Source organism: Podarcis vaucheri (assembly GCF_965113315.1).
Source record: "Podarcis vaucheri genome assembly, chromosome: 9".
Taxonomy (NCBI): Eukaryota; Metazoa; Chordata; class Lepidosauria; order Squamata; family Lacertidae; genus Podarcis; species Podarcis vaucheri.
This window is the reverse complement of record NC_138767.1, coordinates 54,799,721-54,826,328: the sequence shown is the minus strand read 5'-3', so window position 1 is coordinate 54,826,328 and position 26,608 is coordinate 54,799,721. Positions and strand designations below refer to the sequence as shown.

General features: G+C 42.0%; 1 protein-coding gene across 6 annotated transcripts; it reads right to left on the bottom strand.

Moving 5' to 3' along the window:
* Positions 1-450: 450 nt before the first annotated feature.
* SPATA18 (spermatogenesis associated 18) lies at positions 451-26,608 on the bottom strand. Of its 6 annotated transcripts, XM_082238214.1 has the most exons (14): positions 26,491-26,608; positions 25,861-25,953; positions 23,441-23,546; positions 23,213-23,313; positions 22,121-22,239; positions 19,247-19,342; positions 16,084-16,218; positions 15,000-15,237; positions 13,591-13,749; positions 12,483-12,658; positions 10,667-10,790; positions 8,711-8,809; positions 5,468-5,513; positions 451-4,551 (listed from the first exon to the last, which is right to left on the bottom strand). In XM_082238214.1, exons 2-14 carry the CDS (start codon positions 25,945-25,947, stop codon positions 4,544-4,546), a joined length of 1,494 nt encoding a protein of 497 aa, XP_082094340.1. In that variant the 5' UTR covers positions 25,948-25,953; positions 26,491-26,608; the 3' UTR covers positions 451-4,543. The 6 variants fall into 6 exon arrangements, with proteins under 6 accessions (XP_082094340.1, XP_082094344.1, XP_082094339.1 ...); XM_082238218.1 differs by lacking the exon at positions 8,711-8,809; XM_082238213.1 differs by lacking the exon at positions 451-4,551 and having other exon boundaries at positions 5,390-5,513.

The following is a 26,608-nucleotide window of genomic DNA, read 5'->3' as shown; positions in this document are numbered from 1 at the left end:
CAAGAGTGCCATCTAGTGGGAAATATTATTTCTCCCCCTCCCTTTCCCCCAATTAATTTTTATTAGCTTTCCTAATTTTAAACAAAATAACAACAAATTAATACAGATGTAACGCAAATTTAAAAATTGACTTTCTGCCCCTCTTCAAAATGCTTCTATTCCCTCCCTCCTTCACTGCTTACAGTAAAATACCTTTTCTTAATTTCTAATACTTTCCCATCAATTCTTATTTCCATCAGCTGTGCATGTTCAATTCCTGTTTAAACATCCACTTGACTATTTTCCCAATTAATCAAGCATTAATTTTCCTTTATCAATCTGTATAACTCACAATTCTAAATCATATTTCCTCCAATACAACTTAATCTTCAACAAATGATGCATTCTCACAAGTCAAGAACATGTCCATTCATCCCTAACTGTTCATAATTTATTTCAGTATTGTCCCACTACATATTTGAAAACTTTTATTGCAGTATCGTTTGATTATAAAACATTGTACAGGCACCTTATCCACACGATAGTTCATGAAACATGGTACAATGTAAACATACAGCATCAGCACTGTATTCAAATGATGTATGGTAAGTTATTTGCTACAAAATATTGGTTTTCCAGTGGAATTCATATATGAACACAAATTAAGAAAAAAATTCTGCAGTTAAACAGCAATTCAAAATATATGACATACAAAAAGATCACCAAAAAATGCAAATAGACAAACAAGATTATTTCTGACTTTACAGCAATGTGGTTCTGAAAGATATTTAAAAGTCTTCTAAAATATGACTGATGTGATGGCATCTTCAGATCAGTAGGTCCAAATTAATGGATGTCTATTATTAAGTGTATGTATAATTTTCCTAACCAGCTAGGAAACTACACTGCCAGACTGAGAGTTGGTGACTTGCCCATGGTCACCCAAAGATCTTCATGGCTGTTCCAGGTTTTTAAAAATACAGGCATGATCTCTGGGTTGACACTTAGCCATTTTACTACAGTGGTACCTTGGTTCTCAAATGCCTTGGTTCTCAAACGCTTTGGTTCTCAAACTCCAAAAACCCAGAAGTGTTCCAGTTTTCGAACGTTTTTTTGGAAGCTGAACATCTGATGCGGCTGTCGGCTATTGTTTCCAGGGCACCTGCACCAATTAGAAGCTGTGCCTTGGTTTTTGAACATTTCAGAAGTCAAATGGACTTCCGGAACTGATTAAGTTTGGCGCTTTTGTTTTTGCTATTTTTTGTGTGTTTTTGTTTTTGAGGCTTTTTCGATTAATTTGTGTTTGTTACTGTGTGTAACCCAGTTCAGCTAGAATACTGTCTTATTTATTTTATAGTACAGTACATTGATTATTGCTTTCATTTTATGGATCAATGGTTTCGTTAGATAGTAAAATTCATGTTAAATTGCTGTTTTAGGGGATGCTTTTAAAAGTCAGGAACGGATTAATTTGTTTTGCATTACTTTTTATGGGAAAGTGCGCCTTGGTTTTGGAACACTTTGGTTTTGGAACGGACTTCCAGAACGGATTAAGTTTGAGAACCAAGGTATCACTGTACATGGTTATACATGACCCATTATTCATTTCAAACCTAATCCCTGACAAGGCCATTCCATACATTAGTACCACAGAGATCTGGGAGCCACTTTCCTATGGCTTCTTTCCATGCTTCTTTGGTAACATCCTAATAAGGAGCTGTGCTCAGGGAGAGCAATATTCACATGCAAATGTTGCCTGTTCCAAACTGAAGTTTGCATGGGAAGGAAGCTCATTCACCACAGGTTGCCTACCAAAAAGCACAATGGAGAGAATAAGGGGACCTAACGTCATACTCCTTATTGTAGGAATGGCCACAAAACAGAGCATATTCAGATCAGCGCTGAACATTGATTTTATGCATTCGTATGGAGAATCTCTACATAATTGGTGGGGTATCGGCCACCTGGAAGGAACCAGGAATGTAAAATCTGAATGTGTCCTCATTTAATCCAGGAGAAGTGAAAATTGCTTCAGATACACACCCACACTAGTTTTGAAAGCTCTAATGTACTGCGTCTATTTAAACTTTCATTTTTTATATACCTTTCCACGACATATCACACGCAAAATCATTGGTATGCATGAGGAGCAAATTTACGTCACTTGCATTCTCCATAAGCTTGGGCAGAGCATACATCTGCTCTGAGTGTAGCTCAATGTAACAGCATTATCACCGATCACAAATAACACTGTATTGGAAAATCACACAGCATTAGCAATGCTATCATATTCATTTCCACTGCCTAATGATTATTTTAGTAAACATTATGAACCTGTGTCAGGTACAATGCCTTACTAACACCTGGAACAGAATTTTGATTGGATGTCTTGGTATAATGTTTGGAATACCATCCTTCATGTATATCCTATTGAATTGTTTGTTAGATTTCCTTTAATCTAATCACTTGGATATGTGATGAAAGATAGTATATTCTCTTTACAGAGCTCAGATAGAAACATAATAAAAATTCACACTGCTATGCATTGGCCTTGGTATGTAGATGAGCTTCACTTCATACCAAGGTCAAGTTCAGGTAGAATGGGAAACAGTGTTTTTTGCTACATGAAAAAAACGGACAAATCTTGGGTCTGCATGCTTCCCCCCTGCTCCCCCTTTTATATGCTACAGGAAAAGGCAGGAAGTTTCCGCTTCCAGTGTTAAACAAACCACAGTTCCCTGACACATTCAAATTCGGAAACTGTGGCTTGCTTAGCCATGATTAGTGAGAACAGGACACTATGAAATCACCATTTGAGATCCTGGCTTGTTCTTACACCATACACTTCCCATTATCCCTGACCACTGGTCCTGTTAGCTAGGGATGATGGGAGTTGTAGTCCCAAAACAGCTGGAGGGCCAAGTTTGGGGATGCCTGCTTTAACTAAACCATGGTTCTCCACATTCAGGTGTAGAACAATGGTGAGCTTAAAGCTAGGAGTGGGAGCTTTTGATTGGTAATGAAACAGGTCTGATCCAATCCAGTATCCTTTATAAAGTGGATTTTTTGGTGGGAGGGGGTTAGCTCCCCCAGGTTTTCTAATTTAAGTGTCAAAAATATGTGAATAAGCAAACAAGTGCTTCGAAACACATATCAGGCATAGGCAAACTCAGCCCTCCAGAGGTTTTGGGACTACAACTCCCATCATCCCTGGCTAACAGGACCAGTGATCAGGGATGATGGGAACTGTAGTCTCAAAACATGTGGAGGGCCAAGTTTGCCTATGCCTGACATATATCATGCAACATGATTGCAACTCTCTATTAAATTTATCTTGGTGTAAAAATTTCAATGTTTACATTGCCATAATCAAGGGCGAGTGCTTCTTACACTTAGACTGGTTGCCAGTTCATTTCTTCAATGAGCTTTATTGGATGGAGAGCTTCAAAGGTCTGCCCAGGTCATGTAAAGCAGTGGTGGAATTTCAGTTGGTCTACATGACCATCACTTATTTGAAGCAGGCAATGGGGGATTTGCAACATTGCTGTAAACTTTGCACTACTCAGCAAAATTACAAAGTACATTAAACTGGGAAGGCCTACACTCCCTATGGAAACCAGAGGACTAAATAATTTTATTTCCAGAGGGCAAAATAATTTCAGTGAAGAAAACCATGCAAAACTCGTTTTGTAGTAACAAAAGGAAATTCCACAATTTTGCTCAAGCACTATGTCCGGGATCAGAAATAAAAGACTGGTCTCATTAGAATAATGTTCTGACCCATGCAGACCTTAGCTACATGTAAAAGGTCAAGGACTCAAACAGTTATTGTGTTCCACTTGGGGTACAGAAGAGAAAAACACTCAATCTCTTGGAAGAAAAACACTGTTATCAGCACCAAATGTTACAACTGGACAACAGAGCAGCCGGAATATAATCTTCAAAATACAAATGTTATTTTTTCTGTAATTTCAAAATCAAACACTTTAACCAGATTTTATGCTTTTATGACTGTGCTTTGTCCCAACAGCTTTTATTGGCATGACCCAGCATGTCTACATCCCATTGATTTTTCTGGGACTTTAATGACCTTAACTTCACATCAGCTGAGCCCTAAATAAGCACCAGGTACTGTATCTCAAGTGTATCTCAATGTATCATAGTACTGAATACTTAACAGTCTTGTTAAGTGTATCATTGTGAGATAAAGATGATCTTGGCACTGCACTCCTTGTGACAGTAACTATTTTCCTGAAAGCGTTGCTAGAAGAATGGTGTAAACAAGTTTTAAAAATCAAACAAATTTTTTAAAACGCCTATGCAAGTTTTAATCAGATTTGTTGCATTCATTCCCTTCAAAAAAGGGTTACAAAAAAACCAACACAAAAAACAAAACCACCCATACTAATAATCACCAGTCCCCATTCACTCCCCTTTTGGAGTGATTCAAAGCTGATGTTCACATTATTTTAAGTGAGGTTTGAGGTACTCTCGGAACTGGAAGCGGCACCACAGAAGCAGATTGATCCAGATGTACAGAATCAAAAAATCATATCCAGTTAACCTAAATTCCTATTGGAGAAAAATACATATTTCAGTATGTAACTTTTTTGGGGGGTAAACTTCTGCAATCGAAGGACTTCAAGATAGGACTGTATCGGCAATCCAGACATTCTTTGTGTAAGTTGATCCAATAACCCCCTCTCTTTGAGAGTGGCAGCTCGGCCAACAGGGCAAGCATGTCCACCCCAGAAATCCAGATGCGCACACAAAAAGCCCTGCAGGCCTACAGCGATTAGCAGCAAACAGATTGTGTTGGGAGAGCCTTGTATCTGTTGGATTAAAAGCTCTCTTGCTTCCCCAACACAGCTATGGAATGTGATTGGACCCCAAGCATACATATTTCCCTCTCCCTCCACTCCATTGGTGTCAATCTGGCAGACAACAGTAAAGAAAAACTGTTTCGGGGTGGAGAAATTTACCCAACCCTAGCAGGCCTATGAATGTGGATTGGCTCCTCTCTACATCTATGTACACATGGTGTGTGCATGAACACAAGCACTTTGGGTTAATCTGTGATCAATCAAAGGGCTAGCAGCAGTAGTAATGGCAATGGAACTGGCTTTTATCCTAGAGGTTGAGCCAATTATATTAAGTATGATATTAAGTGTTGTTTAGTTCTGTGTTTAGATAAGGCAGCTCTAAAAGACACCACCAGAGATTTTGTATAATTACAACAAATACGAAGAAGGCGTCATGGTTTGGGACAATTTGGATGAAATGTGAATTATATAAACAAAGACCAGAAGTCTGTCTACAACATCAACAAAAAAATGAAAATCCCATAAATGAAGACCAATGTGTTCTGTTTTTTTTATATATGTATATATGTAAAAGAACACCCTGCAGATTGTTACATTATCTCTTTACTTGATTGCTCAAGCATTTCAAAGCCAGGATCGTCTAAGTTCTGCACAGGCCCACTTACTTGGGCTCCCGCTCCTTAATGGGGAAGAGCTGCGACTTCGGGATCGCTAAAAGACACACAAAACAGGAAAATTAACATAGTCTGATTCCTCCCAACTCATTCTAAAGAGGCATTATGTCGTAGAAGCTAAATACAGCTATTACCACTGGGGAACTTAGACTCTTCTTATACTGCAGTGTGGCTCCTTCCCACGTCTGAAGGGTAATCTGGGACCTGTTTGGTCACATTGAAGGAGGAGAAAATCTCTATACATACTGCAGTTCTTTCCCAGAGCAACATTACTCGGTAAAAGAAGAGTGTGCTTTGAAAAATCTGGACCGGATGAGGGATTATGAGCTGCAGCTTCAAAGATGGCATGGAGGCCATTTTTTAATTGGGCACAGTGGCGTAGCGGGGGGGGTGCAGGGGGGGGCTGGCCGCACCGGGCGCAGCATCTGGGGGTTAGGGTTAGGGGGCGCAAATCCACGGGTTAGGGGGCGCAAATTACTTGCCTTGCCCCGGGTGCTGACAACCCACGCTACGCCACTGATTGGGCAAGACTCAAAAATGGCCTCCACTTACTTAAAATTTTGTGCAATTCTCCTTCACTTTATGATACGTGTAACAACCAATATTCCCCTTATATGGTCCCTTATTTTGGCTTGCAGGCCAAAAACTAGAATGGTGCTCCTGCACATGAAGCCGCCTTCAGGCATGGGTCTCACAAGGGAAACCTGAACTGTAAGTAAACATGCTAGTTTTTCCTGCTGTCCTTGCCTCCCCACAAAAGGGGTGGGGAAGAGAGGCTTAGCTGTGCTCACTTTCCTGCCAAGCCTGCCATGGAAAAAGTGAAGGGAGGAACACAGATTAAATAAATGACAACTCATATATAGTAAGAGAAATGACCAGATTAACATTACTTAAAATGAGAGGTAATCCAATTTACAAATTAAGGAGAACAACAAATCGGCTTGAATCCTGCTAAACTGGTTTGTTTTTGGGTTCCATGCTAATGTGGCTTTATTACTTAAGAAGATGGGATATCTACAAGGTCCACAAACCTGTATATAACTCATTTGCTCCTCCCTTTACTGAAGCAGGAAAACAACCCAGGAAGATAAGCATAACTTCCTGTTATGTATAGATTAGGAACTATGGATAATGGCTTCCAAACAAACCAGGATATGAAGCCATGATTTAAAGAAGATGGCATGTGAATCCTGGATTGTTTGGAAGTCAATAACCATAGACCCCAGTTCACACATAAGAAAAAATGATGGCTAATTGCAGCTTCCCAGTTAATTCCCCCACTTGTGGGAACAAAGGGGTAAAGAGGTTGTGGGCGGGTGCACAGAGATTGTACATATTCTGGTTTATTAAACCAGGATATGACTGGTTAAACCAGGCCATAGATTAACGTTGCTGAAGAATATCCATTTTTTATTCCCTCACATTGTGCCTTCATCGCCACAGACAAGTACATTCAGCCTGTTAATAGCGGTGATTGAGTCACAAGGATTTAGCAATGCGCTATTTATACATACTCTATACTGTTAAAATTTAATTCAGAGAGTACTGAGAAGCTTCTGAAGGAATAGAGGGCTCCCTATTTCATATGTGCATATAGTATGCACAACATCAATGGTAAATTACAGAATGGCAAATCCATTAACCTAAACAGCCATGAGGTTGAAACGCATGCTGTGAACACACCCAGTGTTTTTATTCATGGATTAATTCACGAATGCTGATCTTTTACTTATTTATTTTCATACTTTTCTTACCCGCCCTTCACTAGATGGTGCCAGAACAAGTTACAAGAATATTGCAACACAATAATAAAATCAGTTAAAACAATTTGCAACTAGAAGAATAGGGTGGGTCCTAAAAAATCTCTCTCTCACGGGCCAAAAAACCACAGCAAAAATATGCATCTTCAGCATATGACAAAAGCTATACAAGGATGGTTTCAGATGACCTTCTGTGGGGAGAGAATTCCACAGCATAGGGGCTGCTACAGAGGATGCCCTCACCCACCTGAACCTTTGAGGGCAGAACTACCAAAAGGACCCCCTCTTCCAAACTAACACCTGAGAGGATCTGTAGGAAAGGGGGGGGGGTCTTTCAGATATTTTAGTCTTAAGTCACTAATGAGAGCAGCTTGAATTGGGCCTGGAAACAAACAGGTAACTATTGCAGCTCTGTTAAAACATCTAGTCTGGAGGTCACCAGAGCATGGAGTACAGTGACCAATTAATCTGTATCCAAAAGCTAGTGAACCAGCCATAACTGGAAACAAGCACTCCTAACCACTGAGGACACCTGTGCAATGTTGAATCCAGTAGCAATCCCAAGCTATGTTATCTGCTTCTTCCAGAAGAGTGAAACCCTGCCTGGAACAAGAAATCTCCCCATCCCTTGGACCTAAGAACTCAGAACTTTCTTATCAGGATTCAGTTTCATTTCATTGGCTCACATCCAGCCCATGCAAGCATCCTAGGACCAGTCTAGCAACTGAACCACATTTCCTGATTACAGGTGGAATGGAGAGACAGAGCTGGGCATCACTCACATATTGAGGAAACCTCACTCACGATGTGAACCCCCATCTGTTTCAAACAGATGTGAAATGATGTGGGGAGCAAGATGGAACCCCACAGGGCTACTCCCATGGCACCAAAAAATGGGCCTCCATAATTATTTTATGGAAACAGCCCCCAAAAGAAGGTGTGGGACCACTGTAATACAGTACTTCCCACAAACCACACCTCCCAGAGGTGCTGCAAAAGGATACTGGTCCAATGATATCAAAAGCCATAGAAAGATAATGGAGAACATAAAGGCCTGTACTCCCCTCTCTCTTTCCAGACACATGTCGTCAGCCAGAATAAACAAGGCAGATTTGGTACTATGACCATGCTTGAAATTGGACTGAAATTGGTCTAGTTTCCTCCAAATATACCCGAAACTGAGTCACCACCTAGTCCAAAAAGATATTCTCATGCATTCGCAGACAGATGTTAAGGGATAGGCTTGTGCTCATCCTGTATAGATTGGTAAACACATCTGTCTATACTGCCCTCCTTCACAAGTAAATCTCCAAGCTTTTACCATGCTGAACCTGCCCTCATCGTTCAATGCTCAAATTACAAAGGGGCATAAGCGCCCCCCCTCAGCCCCCTTTCTTTTTTGCAATACCTCTCATTTACCACTGGCTTTGTTTTTATCTTGGATTATTACGTTGATCAGGCTATTCTACTTTACCAAATGTCGGGAGTGGCCTGCACTAGGAGAGAGGGGCCTCAAGCTACAGCTGCGGCTGCGGCTTCGGCTGCGGCTTCTGCTTCTACCCCTTTGAGACCACTGAAACAAAATATAGAATATGAGAAAAGGTATATTAAGCAAGCAGCAGTCACTGTGGTTACATTATGTGAGAGGAAGGCTGCTCTCCGAAAGAATAGGCTGGATTCGCATAACTCTAATGTGCTTCCCAGTTAAAGCCTCATGTGCGGGCAGAGGGCCTTCTCAGTAGTGGCACCCACCCTGTGGAATGTCCTCCCATCAGATGTCAAGGAATAAACAACTATCTGACTTTTAGAAGACATCTGAAGGAAGCCCTGTTTAGGGAAGTTTTTAATGTTTGGTGCTTTATTGTATTTTTAATATTTTGTTGGGAGCTGCCCAGAGAGGCTGGGGAAACCCAGCCAGATGGGCGTGGTATAAATAAATTATATTCTTGGGAGTTGTCCTATACACAAGCCCCTTTGGAATCTCAGCTCCTCCTGGAAACGCCACTGGAACTACAGGTTGTGCAAAGCAGTATAACAGCCTACATTGGTGGAAGGGACTACTTAGAATCATAGAATCATAGAATCATAGAGTTGGAAGAGACCACAAGGGCCATCGAGTCCAACCCCCTGCCAAGCAGGAAACACCATCAGAGCACTCCTGACATATGGTTGTCAAGCCTCTGCTTAAAGACCTCCAAAGTAGGAGACTCCACCACACTCCTTCTTGATAACTGCTCCAAGCATATTCTCAGCTCAGTCATGAAAGGGACTGACTAATAAGAAACCTATCAATGTCAGTGTCATAATCTAAAGCACTGTTGGTGTAATTCACAACATGCTGGGTTGATGGGTGCTGGGAGTTCAATTAACAGCTGGAGGGCCATAGGTTGCCCATATGTTAATGGGTAAGGTTCACGGTTCTTGTATTAACTTACAAGTTGAAGGGTATCTTAGAGACTACCTTATACCCCAGCCCAATCACTCAGATCTTTGAGGAAGGCTCTGCTGATGGTTCTCCACAGCTTAGATGCACGGCTTGTAACTACTAGAAACAATGTGTTTGGTGTAGAGGCGCCAAGCCTGTGGAACTCTATCCCAACTGACATTAATCAGGCCCCCTCCTTGCTTTCTGTGGATGTTTTTTATGTACACAACTAGAAATGCAAATATAGTCAGACCTTGGATCCTGAACGCCTTGGTACTCGGGTGTTTTGGCTCCTGAACGCTGCAAACCCAGAAGTGAGTGTTCCAGTTTGCGAACATTCTTTGGAACCTGAACGTCCAACGGGGCTTCCGATAGGCTGCAGGAGCTTCCTGCAGCCAATCAGAAGCCGTGCTTTGGTTTCCGAATGATTTGAAAGTCGAATGGACTTCCGGAACGGATTCTGTTCGACTTCCAAGGTACGACTGTAACTAGGTGGTATATAAATGCCTCAAATGCCTTAAATAAATAAAGACGTCTCCAACATAAATCGGCCAAACTCGGTGGCTGAACAGAAACAGAAACAGATCTCTGCTCATGGATTCGCCCTTCTGTCCACCACACAGAAGGGTGTTGCATAGGGGCAAGAATACTACTCATGGGAAGGAGCTGGTGCTCCAGAATACCAGCCAGTTTGTGAATTGCTTCATTCAGACATTTCTGGGATGGAATCTATGACCTGGACCCAAACTTTGCTTCTGTAAATAAAGCAAAGCTATGTTCACAGAGCAGGGCTTTTTCAGCCTCCCTCTCCCCTCTACAGAGCCCTGTGCCTTGCCCCAAATCTACTCCTGGAGGTCAGAGGCCTTTGGGAATGGCTTGGGATATGTCGCAGGGGCCTGTAGATGAAAGAGGAGTTGGCAGTAATCACCACCTCATTACTGGGAAGCAACTTAGGATCCAAGTCTATCAGTTTAAATCTTAACCAGAGTAATGAAGAATACTTACCACAGCGCCTCTTCTTGTGACTGCCTCTCCTTTCACCAGGACAGTATCTTCTTCCATAAGAGCAGGCCATACATGATAGGCCACCAAGGGAGCTGTAAATTCAGAGTCGTAGCTGCGACGATATCTGGTGAGGTGCAAAGAGGTTTAGCTTACAACAGAGTTAGCAGTCCACATGCTCCTCTTGCAGTTACTTTATTCCATCTTCTTTCAAGTAATTCAGAACAAGGGCACATGGAGCTATACCAATTAACTTTTTTAAAAAATCAGGTGAATACACAATAAAACAAAAATAATAACACTCTCTCCTACAAACGCATTTAAAAGGCCATAGAATGTTAAATCAGCCAAAGGCCTGGTTATAAAGAAATTTTTTTTGCCTGGAACCTAAGGATATGTAATTTTATTATTATTACTATTTACTGAATTTATATACCACCCTATACCTGGAGGTCTCAGAGAGGTTCACAGAAAAGAGCTGACATTCCACAAACAGGGAGCCACTGCAGAAAAGGCCTGTCCCATTCTCATGTTGCCACCCTCCAGACCTCTTGCAGAGGAGACCCATGAAGAAGGACCTCAGATGATGATCTCAGGGTCTGGGTCAGTTTGTATGGAGAGAGGCGGTCCTTGAGGCATTGTGGTCCTGAGCAGCAATGTACGTACACAATGTGGCACAGGCCACTTCTGATCATATGTGTACAAAGTGACTAACAATAGAATGCACCTTGCCAAGTTTCTAATTACTTATTATAACTACAGTCATACCTTGGAACTCAAACAGAATCCATTCCTGAAGTCCGTTCGACTTCCAAAACGTTCGGAAACCACAGAGCGGCTTCTCATTGGCTGCAGGAAGCTCCTGCAGCCAATCGGAAGCCCCGCTGGACATTCGACTTCCAAAAATAGTTCAAAAACTGGAACACTCACTTCCAGGTTTGCAACGTTCAGGAGCCAAAATGTTCGGGAACTAAGCTGTTTGACTTCCAAGGCATGACTGTATTAAATAACATTCACAATAACCAGGCAAAAGGCCTTCTTGGTAGTGGTGCCCTCCCTGTGGATCGCCTTCCCTTCAGATATCAAGGAGATAAAGAGCTGCACAACTTTTAGAAGACACCTGAAGGCAGCCCTGTCGCGGGAAGTTTTTAAGGTCTGATGTTCTACTATGTTTTTATATATGCTGTAAGCTGCCCAGAGTGGCTAGGGAAACCCAACCAGATGGGTGGGATGTAAATAATAAAGTTATTAATTATTATTATTACTATTATTATTATTAAAATTAGCTCTAATTCAGCATGTGCAAACAGAATTGACATATGATTGGAGGCAGTAAGCTTTGAATATGCTTTTGGAAACCAAAAGCATATTTCTTCTTTATATATATATAATTTTTAAACATTAATTGTCATACATTCCACAAAATTTCACATCTTATACAATCTTTTGGACTTCAATCAGCACCTCTGATGATCTCCCATTTTTATGATTTCTTCTGCATTTCTTACATTCATATTGCCTTTAATTATCTTAACTAACATCTTCCTTTTCATCCAATAGTGCAACAATTCAAATTATTCCCCTGAGAAAACTTCCTGCAACCCTACAAAACTAATCTGATCATCACAATTACTTTTCAAAATGTTTGGGGGTTTCCCATAGGGATCTGGCTGGCCACTGTGAGAACAGGATGTGCAAGTCGATGGGCCACTGGGCTGATCTCGCAGGCTCTTCTTCTATCCTTATACGCTGCCATGACTTTGGTACACTTTATTTTCCCCACTGGAAACACAAGACCCCATACTTTCATTCCACTCACTTGTACTCGCTGAAAAGTTCTCCATCCGTACCAAAAGAAATGTCAAGCGGAGGATCCAAAGTCTGCATTGAAAAGGCGACGCGACACAACTCGCGTATTAAGCCGCTGATCATGATAAAATCGGTTTCTGGTGGGAAGGAAATTTTGGGGTTGATATTCATTGCACGAATGACCTCCTGAAAAGAAAGGAACAGAAATGGTTCATTTTCTTCATTTAGGGAAGCTTTTAATGTTTAACTGACTATTGTATTTTAATATTCTGTTGGAAACCGCCCAGAGTGGCTGGGGAAACCCAGCCAGATGGGCGGGGTAGAAATAAATAAGAAAATTATTATTATTATTATTTCTAGAAAATACACAAAACTGAACCGACGGAAATTTTTGTAAGCGAGAGAGAATACAATTGATATATCCAAAGTGTCAATTGCCCTACTCATGCAAGTTGTCATATGTACATGGTGTTCAGTGGTGGTTTCTTGGGAGCAGGGGGGCAGGAAGGTATCATCTACACATTTCTCAAGTTTCATTAACCTAAGCAGAGCATTGGTAGGATAGAATGTTTTGAATGAATGAATCTTTATTTGCATCAGCCATTGGCCATAGCAATAAAACAACAAAACAATATACAAAGAATAGAAATAAAAAGTCAGTTATATAAAATACTTTTTAGGGTTTTGAATCAATAGTCAAACAGTGGATCTTATACTGATTGCCCCAGCTAAAAACCTTGCAACCTTTTCTGTCATCTGCTCATCTTGATCTGCCAAGAGAAAGGACACTGTGGCAGTGGCTGGGCGACCCAGAATGGACAATAAAAGAGGTGATAACCTCATTCCTCAAGTCTCTATAAAGAGTGCAAGCCAGAAGGACATGCGCCACCGATTTAGTACTGCCATCTCCACAGGGACATAAGCGTTTTTCATGTGGAATCTGTTGGAATAGTCCCTCAAGTACAGCCGAGGCCAATACATTCAATCTTGCGAGAGTAAAAGTGTGTCTATATTTTAGAATTGCTAGGTTATGCAGATAGGGTGCCAGAGAGATGAAATGGGAAGGTGGAAAATAGTCATATCATGGGCAAAGGGATAGAATGTTCTCACAGACTTACGCAGACGCTGGCTTGAACATCATACAGATCCTCCTGGCGAACAATGTAGTCCATGACCATGTCTTCAAGCGATTCAGGCCCTGAGTAACTTAGGGACAGGGTCTTTCGAACACGCATTTTGAACTGCCTGAAGGCCAACTTTGCGGCACGGAAAGACTCCTGCAAATGATAAAATAGTTAGTTACATCTAAAAGCCCAAGAAAACAGAGGCCATTTGCCGTATTGGCCTGAATATAAGCCGCACCCGCAAATAAGCCGCACCTTTAAAATTGAAGGGGGTTCAAAAAGGAAAAAAGACAGCACCTGGGCTGCTTTGGGGGGGGGGAGCCGCTCTGCTTTGCTGGTGGTGTAAGGTTGCGAATATAAGCCACACTTTAACTTTTCATGGTTGGAATTTGGAAAAAAGTGAGGCTTATATTCGGGCCAATGTCCGAATTTTCTGAATCCTAACTTCACAGGGAGAGTAAGTGCTCCTCAATGCGATAATTCATCTTGTAAAGTAACCCTGCTCCAGCTCCAAAGCTTGCATCTGGACATCCAATAATAGCCCTTGAGTCCTTGCAACACAAAGTTATCCCACCATATCCTTCCGTGATGGCAACTTATCACTTCCGCTCCAGGGGTCTTAAAAAAAATTAAATCTATAGCAAAACTAACAAAGTATTCTACCACTTCAAAGAAGAAAGAAAGAAAACCGAACATGGTCAGGTAAGGAGATGAAATATATAAAAAAGATGAAAGGAACTTGTACAAAAGAGGCAATTCAGCAATATTCCAAGACAAGGCATAAGCAGCAGATCAAAAACTCCTAAAATCAAAAACAGCACCAGACAAAATCATATTTGGATGGAATTTGCTATCCATGTGTCTGTTGGGTTCTTAAATAAATTACAAAAAAAACACAGACAGCCACAAAGTGAGTTGGGTCTGCTTCCCCTCTGAGAACCCAGAGTTGGTTGGTCAACTTCTCGGATGTGGCTATAAAGAAAGCTTTTTAAAACCAGTTTGGAAGAATGTAGGTGCAAGCATTCTACCAGCCTTGAGCTACAATTCCACTCTGTTTTATTTTCAAATGTGATCCCATTCAGTCCTAAGCTCCTCTATACCAGTACAAGTTTTTAAAATGAGACTGCTTGCCATATTAGAGGTTTACAATAACTTTCCATTGCAGCAGTGAGACCAGGCGCCAGAAACTCCAGCAATGAAAGAGAAGCTAATGAGCCGACAGTGAAACCCTGTATATGTCTGCTCAGACTGCAGCGAGTTAAACAGAGCTCACTCCCAGGTTAAGTGTGTTTAGGATTGCCAACTGATTGTTGTCGACTCCAGCTGATGTAAGAATAAGGTTTGTCTATTGCTGGGTTATGTGAGTGAGTGATTCTGAAAAGAAATATTGTTACACTTCCTACCACAACTGCAGTATAGATTATTCTCTGAACCATCTCCAGATCATCGACATAACTTCTCAGGAGGCTTTGAGCATCCAAGCGCTCCTGAGCATAAATGTCACTGAAGCGTTCCACAAGGCGAGCATGTCGGGAGGCGTTTGTAAGTCTCGCTCGTCCGGGTGAGGAACTTCTCTTGGGAAGCGGGCTAGGTGATCTGCTTCGGATAGATCTCGGGGAAGGAGATCGGCTTAGTGCAAGTCTGTAACAAAATTTAAAAATCGCATTAATGGAAGATCTTTATCCTTACAAATGTATGTTCTAGACCAGCGGTTTTCAACCTGTGGGTCCCCAGATGTTGTTGGACTGCAACTCCCATCATCCCTGAGCTCTGGCCTTGCTAGCTAGGGGTGATGGGAGTTGTAGTTCAACAACATCTGGGGACCCACAGATTGAGAAAGGCTGTTCTAGACCAAGGGTAAGGAACCCGTGGGCCTCTCCCATCAGCCCCAGAAAGCATGGCCTATGGTCAGGGATAAGGGAAGTTGTAGCCCAGCAATAACTAGAGGGCCATAGGTTCTGCGTCTCTGGTTTAGCCTATTATCTCAAGAAGCAGAATTTAAAGAAAGAGAACTTTCAAAACCAGTTTATTCATTAAAGATTATTGTTGTTTTGCCTGGAGAGAGACCTGTATTTTTCTTTGCTTACGTTACTCTATAAAGCATTGTGTAAACTGATGCCATCATCATGAAATAATCCACTGCTCTGAGCTACAATTTCTTTCAGTTTAATCAATAGAGTTGAGATATCGAAAGTCCCCCTTAGATAACTTGAAGCATAGCATCTCTGGAGCCAAACCATAATAGAACGATAGACAACAAAGCAGTTCTTTTCACACATGAAACTTGTCCTCTTCCTTCTCTCCTCAAGGGGCCCATGCCCTCCCCAAATTTGCTCTGGAGGGCTGGGGGAAACCCCAAAAACAGATTTAGAAGGCGCACAGAAGGTGCATGAGGAGAGGGAGGGAAGTTCATCTCCTTGTGCAAATGGTACTACTCTGTTGGTTTTAGTGTTTTAGTGGCTACTTAAATCAGATGAAAACCCTTACCTGTTTTGGAGAAGAGATTTTTGAGCACCAAGGATGGCAATCTCATCCTTCAGTGTTTGAAGCTGCTGCTCATAATCACTCATCCGGTCCAGATTTTTCAAAGCACACTCTTCTTTTACCCGAGAAGCCTTTAGCCTTTAGCACATACACACAAAAAATAATTCCGATCAAAATAGGTGTTTCTACAGCAATCAATATCCTGCTTTTAAACTATACCAAGTAATCTATTTGAAAGAGCTTATAAAACCATGAAGAATTTCAGAGTGATCACTATGCAGCAAGGGGAGTGCAAAATGAAGTTTGTCGTATGTACATTTTAGATATAAACCAACCATTTTTGCCCACCAAAAGCAATGCAAAATTTCTCAAATCACTTTTCAAGTTGTAATGCCAGAAAAATAGGTTTAGGGATGTACCGGTAATTATGTAGTATAGTTGCTTAGGGTATATATGTTACAAGCCAAGAACCTCCTCATCCTGCCTCCTTCTGCTTCTCAATCTCTCTTTGGGGTTTGATACCAGAGACCATGGCATTTTTCTAGACCAGCTCTGGGTTATGGGTATTTAGGGGACTGTTTTACAATGGTTCCATTCCTACCTAGAAAGTCATACTCAGATAGTAGCACTGGAAGACTGTGTTTCAGCTCCATGATCTTTGTGCTGTGGAATAACCTTGCCCCCAATGCTGTTTAACACCTATGAGAAGCCACTGTATGCACTAATTCTAAGACAAATTCTAAGCCACTGTATGCACTAATTCTAAGACATCTGAGTCAGGCAGTGGCGTAGCGTGGGGGGTGCAGGGGGGGCCGGCCGCACCGGGCGCAACATCTGGGGGTTAGGGTTAGGGGGCGCAAATCCACAGGTTAGGGGGCGCAAATTACTTGCCGACAACCCACGCTACGCCACTGGAGTCAGGGGAGGCTGTGCACAAGTGGGACTGTTGTCTGGGTGCAGCGGGGGGACTGAGTGATCACCAATAATCTGAGCTTGTGTGATCTTATTTTATGATATTGTATTTTTAACTTTTTATGGCAATATATTTATGAAGGGCAGGCTTTAAAAAAATAAAGTAAATAAATAATCCTTTAGCAAGAGACAGTTTTCAAACACACACACACACACACACACACAAATATCAAAACACAAAGTTATACATTTTGTGTAGTCAGTGTATGGCAAAAACATGTGCTGCATATGTACAAATGTAATACATTTATATCACATGATCTATCATCATTCAATTACAGTGGTACCTCGGGTTACATACACTTCAGGCTACAGACTCTGCTAACCCAGAAATAGTGCTTCAGGTTAAGAACTTTGCTTCAGGATAAGAACAGAAATTGTGCTCCGGCGGCGCGGCGGCAGCAGGAGGCCCCCATTAGCTAAAGTGGTGCTTCAGGTTAAGAACAGTTTCAGGTTAAGTACAGACCTACGGAACGAATTAAGTACTTAACCCGAGGTACCACTGTATTCTACACTTGATGTCTCCCCTGTAAAGGGGGAAACCAACTCTGAAGACTGATATTAGAGAACAGGCAACAGTTTCAACAAGTTATAATTATAGAAAAACAGGCTCACCTAAATCACAAGAACAGTGTTGTGTGTTTGTCAGGAAGAATCTAGCGACATAGCTTAGATAAGCTAATTTAAGATCATCAATGAAAGTAACTTGAACAGACTTTCATTTGGATTTGAGGAGTAACAAGACCCAAACCATTCAGTACACAAGGCATGGCTAATTGATTTTCTACGCACATTGGCACCACAACCAAAGAGTCATGCATCTGACCTCAAACAGCCTCAGATTTCTTAGATGGGGACATTCATGCTTCAGGAAGAACAGAAACAAAATGCATCATAGGCTTGAGTTTTCTCTACACAGATTACTGCAAATATAAAAGATGTGCCTAAGCTGCAATTTGCCAGGCAAAGATATGCTGAAAACCAGAGGAAACTATGTATAAATGCTTGATGTGCTTAAAGACCGTGGGGGCACATCTACACCACCCATGAAATAGTTTAAGAAGAATTCAGAGAATTGCAGATTTGTACTGAGAAGTTATGGCCGATATTCAATGAGAAAAACTATGGCAGCTCAACAAATTGAAAGTTGCAGTGTCAACATATATTGTTAACCACATGTGGCTAACCTGTGGCCCTCCAAATGTTGTTGTAAGTCCCATAATCCCTGACAACTGGCCAAGCAGGCCAGGGCTGATGGAAGTTGGGGTTCAATGATTTCCAGAGGGCAACAAGTTAGCCCCCTTACTGTAAACCAACTAAAAATAGCCAGCCACACATGATTATATTTTGCTCACATTATAACCAAAGCTCTTCTTTTCAGAGATTGGTACTGGGAGGAAGATTCATCAGCATTTGCCTAAAGCAATCTCAGTTCTTCAGCTGTTTTTGGACTACAATTCCCACCACCCCTTACCACTGGTCCTGCTAGCTAGGGATGATGTCCAAAAGCAGCTGGAGACCCAAGTTTGGGAAACCCTGGCCTTGAGCAACAGAAAATGGGGCAGTGGGAATCAACATTACACAATGGCTGTGTTTGTACATCCCACTAAACCATGATTTAGCACAACATGCACAAGTCGCAACAAGCCTGAGCGAGCCCTGGGCTCCCATGGTCTCCGCTCCTCCACATGCAGCTGCTGGGTGACCTTGGGCCAGTCACACTTCTGTGAAGTCTCTCAGCCCCACTCACCTCACAGAGTGTTTGTTGTGGGGGAGGAAGGGAAAGGAGATTGTTAGCCGCTTTGAGACTCCTGAAGGGGAGTGAAAGGCGGGATATCAAATCCAAACTCTTCTTCCAAACTCTTCTTTCTCCTGCACAGCCAGGAGGAAGAATTTGGAAGCCTTTCCCCCCCACTCTTTCAGTTTCCATTGAATTTGGCTTATGACTTCATCCAAACTCAGGGTTGCTGTTTATTCCTAACTACAGTAAGTTTCAAAACAAGCCAACTTCAAATCTTGGGTTATGAAGCCGGCTTGTTTAAATAAACTGTGCCTTATTCCTTGTTCAGATGCAACAACAAGCCATGTTCATTTCACAGCAATCCATTGCTGTGATGTTACAAATGCAACCACTATGACCAACCACACAAACATAATCCAAAACCAACTTTGCCAACCACCGTGTTTTCCTTACTCTGCTTTTAGCTGAACAATTTCATCCTCTGCTGCCAAAAGAGTGGTGGCGGATTTGGCCTTTGTGTCTTCAAGAGCCACCTGGGCTTCTGCTAAACTGCAAGAGAAATCAACACCCAGAGATATGCCTTTAATACAAATGGCACAAATTCTGCTAACACATTCAACAAAACAGGAAATAAAATCTTAGAAGGGTATTTGCATTTGGAAAAACAAGTACACTGCAGAGCCAGTCCTTCAACATAAAAGCACATCAGCTATAACAACTGCAGCATTAAACATCAACAAACACCAATTCCAAACTCAGGGCAATTTTTTATGCCCAGTACCCTATTTCAAAGTTCAAAATATATACAAGCATTTATGAATGGCATAGACAGATGGGGCAGCCAAACACAAACTGCGAAAGCCAAATCCTTTATAGGCCTACTTACACGAATTTTGCTTACAAAAGCAAAATTTGTACACCTGCTGCAAGCATGTATTTCAGGTCACTTCTCTCAAAAAACAGCATTTAAACCTGTCTTACGCCATTGGCCCATTGACTCCAGGAGCAATCTTCCCCAGGTTTGATCCCCGAGATCCTTTAACTGGAGATGGCTGGAAAGTGAACATTTGACCATCTATACAGAACAAAGCATAGGCTCTGGATTCATCCTAGGATATGAATTGATCATTAAATCTTCTCACAGATTGGCAAACACCATCTAACAACACTGCTTATTCATTCTGCTGTCCACACACACACACAAAAACAATCATATACACACTCCCTCCTCAAAACCCAATTCAATAGATTATCTCTGTATCAATTCCTCATGTCTTCTTTCATACACAGGCTGTACAGAGAAAGGGAACCAATTCTTTCACACAGCCGTGATAAACCATTGTTGTTGTTTTGTGTGTGATCAGTGCTTTTTCCCAGGGGGATGCATACTCCTAAACATTTTCTGAATCTAAGTTTGACCTCATGGAGGGGCAGTATTTCAATATGAGCAGGAAAACGAGAGTACCCCTAAACATTTTTTTAAGAAAAAAAAGCACTGTGCATGATTATTAGAACAAAGGTGAAAGGACAGAGATACAACAAAGGTTGTTGAAATAATTGATCTGAACACGTCACACTATCAAGAAACAGATTGCACATCTAAAAGCAACTGCAATTTCACTCCCTATATTGAAGTTCATTCTGAATGTGTGTCAATAGATTAAACTGAAAAGCTGTCTATATAGATGAACTTTCAGAAACTGACTGGCTGCAACAGTGAAAATAAGCTTTAGGGGACTCATTTCCAGTGTTGTGAAAGAAGCGAATTCCATTCAGCTTTTAAAAAAGAATGCTATAAATGTATAACAGATATATTGTGTTATTCACCTGAGATTAGCTAAAATGTCACTGAAGAGCACATTACTGGTATATTATGAAGTAAAAGACTTGGTCGTATGCCTTTTGATCTAAGGCATGCTCACACAATACTATTCAAGCTCTTGAGTCAACATTATAGCTTGTAACTGGAAGTACAAAAAATAAAGAAGTACCCTTTCCTCTGGGAAACTTCTGCGCCAAAAACAGGAACCTGTCCACATAGCACCAACTGATCCTGGACCCAGAAACAACCTTCTGAGCTGCATTGACAGAAGGGGACTGGACCGGTTGAATTACCCTATAAATGTGAACTGTTGGGGGGTCCAGTATGCTTTATAAGTTCATGTGGTCCACCCACATAAGCAGTTTACAGGCATGCTTCTATTCTACATCTGTGGAATCATCACAGCCATTACAGTGGTACCTCAGAAGTCGAACAGAATCCGTTCCGGAAGTCCATTCAACTTCCAAAACTTTCAAACCAGCTGTAATGGAAAAACCCCAGCAATATCCCAGGCCTCCTCTAGGGGAGCACCTTAGCAACAATGGTACTTTCCAAGCAACTTTTCCAAAAACAGTCCTGCCTTTTTAGCTTTCACTTTTCGTGTAAAGGCAACAGTTCAACATAAGGCAACAGTTTCCAGCTCACATGCAGAGTATTCACAAACAGTTATAAGTATCCATAAACGGTGCAACACTTTCTTATTGTCTCTGGCAGACCAATAGCAGGGATTAGGCAGTGGTCTTTTCCTCACTTCTTCCTCAAGTCCAAAAAAATTCCTTTCTCCCCCTCACTTTAAGAGGGGGTTCTTGTGTCTGACAGTGAAATTTAAAGTCCTCTTATTCTACTTCTCCAGCTCTAGCTTCAAAAGTCTTTGCTTTAATCTTATCTACAAAACCGGAAGACGGACTTCCTTTTTACATCTTCCCGCTTCAGAGTCAAATTCAGTTTGTTACGTCGGTCAAAGGCAAGCCATACCTTTGATCTCCCAATTTTAGGCAATCTTACTCATGGGTTGTAATTTAGAAGCTGAAATTTCAAAGGAAAAAGGATAGCGCTCTCCGGAAACCAATGTTTGGAAACCAAGGCGCGACTTCTGATTGGCTGCAGGAAGCTCCTGCAGCCAATCGGAAGCCACAGAAACTCCATCAGATGTTCGGGTTTCAAAGAACGTTTGCAAACTGGAACGCTCACTTCTGGGTTTGTGGTATTCGGGAGCCAAAACATTCAAGTCGCAAGGCGTTCGTGAACCAAGGTACTACTGTACTTAGATAAAGATGCAATTAACAAAGTCCAGTTAGGAAAAGGTGGGTTGAAAATGTCATTGTGGATATTATTATTATTATTATTATTATTATTATTATTATTATTAGCAGCAGCTTTTCACCACCATGTGGTGGCTTAAAAGGCTTTCACTACAGCCACAAATCTGCAATTCTACTTATCCTTATAGTTTCACACCTTAGTGCACGAAAAATGTATGAATGGAAAATAGTTAATTGTCCTACTCTTGTTGTACAAAACTGAGCTGTAAACGAGTGCTGTTCAGCTCTTTCTCCAGCTGATGGATTTCCTGGTCCCGGGTGCAGGCCAATTCCTTCATCCATCTGTCTTTTTCACGTGATTCCTACAGTGAAGTAGAAATACAGTGTGTAAAAGCTAGAAATGAATGTATGTCTGGGGGCGGGCAGGGAGTTCTGTTAATGTTTCAGAAATATTGTGATATATCTTCCATGTATCTTAAACTGATTTTAAATAAAGTCCTTGCATTTTATTCAGTAAAAGGAAACACAAGCCTCGGGAGAAATTAACTTCTATCAACAATGTTTGTTACACAGCAAAGTCTACTTGAATGTGGAGACAAGCCCCTCACCAATAAGAAATTTCACCTCCGAAGCATGCCTGATCTCCACCCCCATCGTTCAGTCCAGACACTGAGGTCCAGCTCCGAGGGCCTTCTGGTGGTTCCTTCACTGCGAGAAGTAAAGTTGCAGCGAAGCAGGCAGAGGGCCTTCTCAGTAGTGGCACCTGCCCTGTGGAATGCCCTCCCATCAGATGTCAAGGAAATCAACAACTACTTGACTTTTGCAAGACACTTGAAGGCAGCCCTGTTTAGGGAAGTTTTTAATGTTTCATGTTTTATCACTTTTTTATTCGGTTGGGAGCCACCCAGAGTGGCTGGGGAAACCCAGCCAGATGAGTGGGGTATAAATATTATTAGGCTAATATTTCCATTATACAAAAATATAAAACAGCCACAGTTCTCAACTATGGAAGACTTCCACAACGCAGCTATAGATTAGAAAAGTAACAATAATGCATTAGAGGAAAGTCACCTTCCACCTTCCTATGGGTGCATATCTGCATCCAACCTATTGTAACACAACGTCTTATCTGCCTTGAATGTGGCTTTTATCACAATAAATCTGGATATGCAGTATATCTCTAAAACATAATCCTTCATTTGAAGCATGAACATCAACTCAGCCCCTCTTCTCAAGGGAAAGAAAGAGATAAGCGCAAGACTGGAATCAAAGCCTTTCTATCTTATGGTTTACCCATTCTAGAAAAAAAGGGGGGGAATTACAAGTTTATTGTACCTGCAAGTGAGAAGAGCTTCCACAAGTGTGGCTAGAAAAACAAGTCCCCAGCCATGGCAACAGACGAGACTTTATTGTATCCACACCGGCATAATGTCCACCTGGGTCAGTGAGCGAAAGAGAAAGGAAGGGCAATAAATATTGATAAATATCTGGGCACAAGCTAACCATCACCTGTAATAAATATATGCACATAAACCATACATGCAGAGCTTGGAACAACCTCACCTTCTTGGCTTGTTTTATTCAGGATTGTGAAGAGCTGCCCCTGAATCATGGAGTTCAGTTCCATGATTTCACAGCATCGGGTCAGATTCTGATCACATGAGTTAATCTGAAAATTAGAATTACTTTGGTTACTCCAATTCTGCCAATATATCACACCTTCATTATTCCTTCCACCAACGGAACTCAGTTCAATAAAAGCTATAATGCATCGCATTCCCTGTGATCAACAAGATAATAATATTGCATACTAACCAATAGATCAGAGGCCAAAATGTCATGGAATATTAAATCCCACAGCAGAAAGTAAAGGGGATTTCCCTTTAAAAAAGGGAAAAGTTGACAGCTATGCTCCCCACCACAACCCCAGTATTTCTACGTACTATTCCTGTTTGATTGTCAATCACAGTGAAGATCACATTCGGTTTAGATCTGGATGTGGCACTCAGGACAGCACAGAAACCTTTTTCTGTAACAGAGAATTCTTAGCACCTTTGCTATGTGCCTACAGATCTATACTAACATGCTTTACCCCGGCAAATGTCCATGCCTAACGTGGACATTCATTATGTGGACACTCATGCTCACTTTACTTCTAGTGTGACTTCTCTCAAGAATAAAATCAGGTTCAGAGCTGTCTTGTTGCAGCCAATATTTTTTTTTGGAAAGAAACTCTAAACACACTTCTGTCCAGACAAATCATGGGATGGTTTTTGACTCCTTTACTGAACTACCATGTCTTGCATGAGAACTCAAGGAATAATAGCATTAGCCACCACAGCTCAGGGGTTACGGTTTGAAGTGACCACAGTGGAAGGGGGAAAAACTGGTCTGAATGTACACTTACTTAATATGCCACACAGATCCTTAGCAGAGGAAGCTGTTCATAGTTTAAACCTTATTTTATATGCTTACATTTAATTTTTCTAATTCCTGTGTAGTACAATAGAAAAAGTCCTACTGCCAGGCATGTTTGTGTTTTGGTTGAAAATCTTACCAGGTGCAGCATTTTGCATTGATAGATAGCTTTTGGAAAGCATGTGATCTATACAATCTTATGCCAGCCTTTATTCACACACACATGCTAGTTCCTTCATGACTTATGGCATCAGGTGATAATCTGCATATGTAAACAGACCGCCATGGGTACACCACCAGAAACAGAACTGAAATATCACATCATATAGCACAATGCTTTTTTCCCTTGAACCAGTTCACATATTCTGCTGTCTGCCATCCATGGTAATCAGGTGGCATACATGCACAGGCAAACCATCTCAGAAACTCCTGTTAGATCCAACACATATAAAGTCAAACACTGTGCTGGACACATCATGAGTCCAAAAGCCACTACTCTGGAACACAAAATGTGGACACAGAAGTTGGAGGAGAAAAAGCCAGTAGAGGAATGTAGGCTTGAAGGTGCTGGTAATAATCATTGGTTTCTACTGGTGAGAAAGCAGGGAAATGCACCATGGTGATGTAAATTGAAGTTACAGGGAGAACCAGTACTGGGCTGCTGTTTTTGGCAAGGGCTGCATGTGGACCACTATCATTTTAGTTCCAGCCTTTGCCTGGAAAGATCAGGGTTCAAACCTCAGCTATTAAATCCACTGGGTGACCGTGGGAAGTTGCTGTTCCTCAGTTTGACCTATCTCACAGGGTTGTTGTCAGGATAAAATGGGAATCACCATTTACGCTGGCCTGAGCTGCTTGGAAGTAATAGGAGGATTAAAAATTAAATGTAGAGAAGTACCGTAGTTCCAATCTTAAAACAAACAGTTAAGGGTGTTAAATGTGTAAAGGAAAAATAACGTGTTCGGGCGAGGGGGAGCTGTGATTAAATGTAACCGAATCAAAAGACTCAATCACAGCTCAGCAGAGGAGGAGGAGGAGGAGGAGGGAAAGAGACTTGAGCAATCCCTCGTTGCAAATCATTGCTGTTCTTACTACGTTTCCCGGGTAGAGTATCGTGGCGTTCTATAACCATGGCAACCACAACAGTGTCTGCTTGGCGCTGAAAACCGGCGTCCTTAGTTACTACTTTCCCGGGAAATGGCTGGAGGTTTCCAACACACCACCAGCTCTGCCCTAATCTCCCGCGATAAAGTGACCTCTCCGCGCGCAACAAGCTCAAACTCACAAAGCTGCGTTTGGTTGCAATGCTAATCGTCTCCATCTTTCCTAAAGATGTTCATATCATTGTAGTTAAGGTTAGTTTCTGAAACGACCTCGCCGTTTCCTGCAGTTTTCACCTCGCCAGCTCCGGTTTTAGCAAGGGCGGGGTGGGTGGGTGGGAAGATGAGTTAATATTTTGCCAGGTACAGATTCAAAGGGGACAACATCGCAGATGCATCTAGCTGCCTCCCCATCGTTATTAGTCAGCGCGCCGATTTCCAAAACACGCGTTCGCGCACACTCACGTGATAATCTTTATACCAGTTCTCCAACTTCTCCTGTAAAATCCTGCAGGTCTCGTTGTTGATCAGTCTTCTCAGGCTATCAGCCATGGCTCCCTTTCAAAGGTGAGAGAGATCAGGGATGAATGGAGGATGGATCTAGAAGCTTTGGGGGAAAGAGGCTTCCCTTCCTACAAAACAGCTAGCATCGACGTGCCTGCTTCCCGGGTATTTTCTTTTTAGCTGCCCTAGAGTATCAAAGGTGGGAAGATCGGCGAAGGGAGATCTGCTGCTGCTTGTTGGCTTTGCGCTGACCTCAGCCTTATTTCCCCCCTCCGCGAGTCTCCTCTATGATTGGAGCATTTTATACTCGGCGATTGTTAAACAAACTGACGTTTGCTTTGCTCGGGTGCCAGGGACGCGGCGGCTGCGCGAAGCGAGCCTTTTGGTTGTAGCAACGCCGAGAACCCCACCTCCCTCCTCGGCCCTGCCCTCCCGGTCCTCCGGGTCTGAACTCGAGGAGCCGAGGGAAATGATCCCGCTGGGTCTCTGCTGGAAGCCAAGAGGGGAAATCCTAGGAAAAGGAGCGCGCGTGTTTGTGTGGGTCTCCCTCCGCGAAATCAAATGGCCCGAGTTCGAGGGGGGTTTCCTTACGCATCAGGAGACCCCCCACATGGTCTTCGTCTCCGCGGCCGCCTCTTCTCTTCCTGGCTTGCCGGCCACCTCTCGCCAAGCTTGCAACTCGCGTGTGAGGCACAGCGAGGCCACAAAA

Bases quoted from the DNA above. Each gene is read 5' to 3' on its own strand.
- SPATA18 (XM_082238213.1), bottom strand. From the start codon at position 25,947: ATGGCTGATAGCCTGAGAAGACTGATCAACAACGAGACCTGCAGGATT. The intron at 16,219-19,246 runs GTAAGGAAAACA...TATGTGCTAAAG, and splicing joins ATTGTTCAGCTAAAAGCAGA to GCTAAAGGCTTCTCGGGTAA. The intron at 5,514-8,710 runs GTAAAGTAGAAT...TGTGTCTTTTAG, and splicing joins CAGGCCACTCCCGACATTTG to CGATCCCGAAGTCGCAGCTC.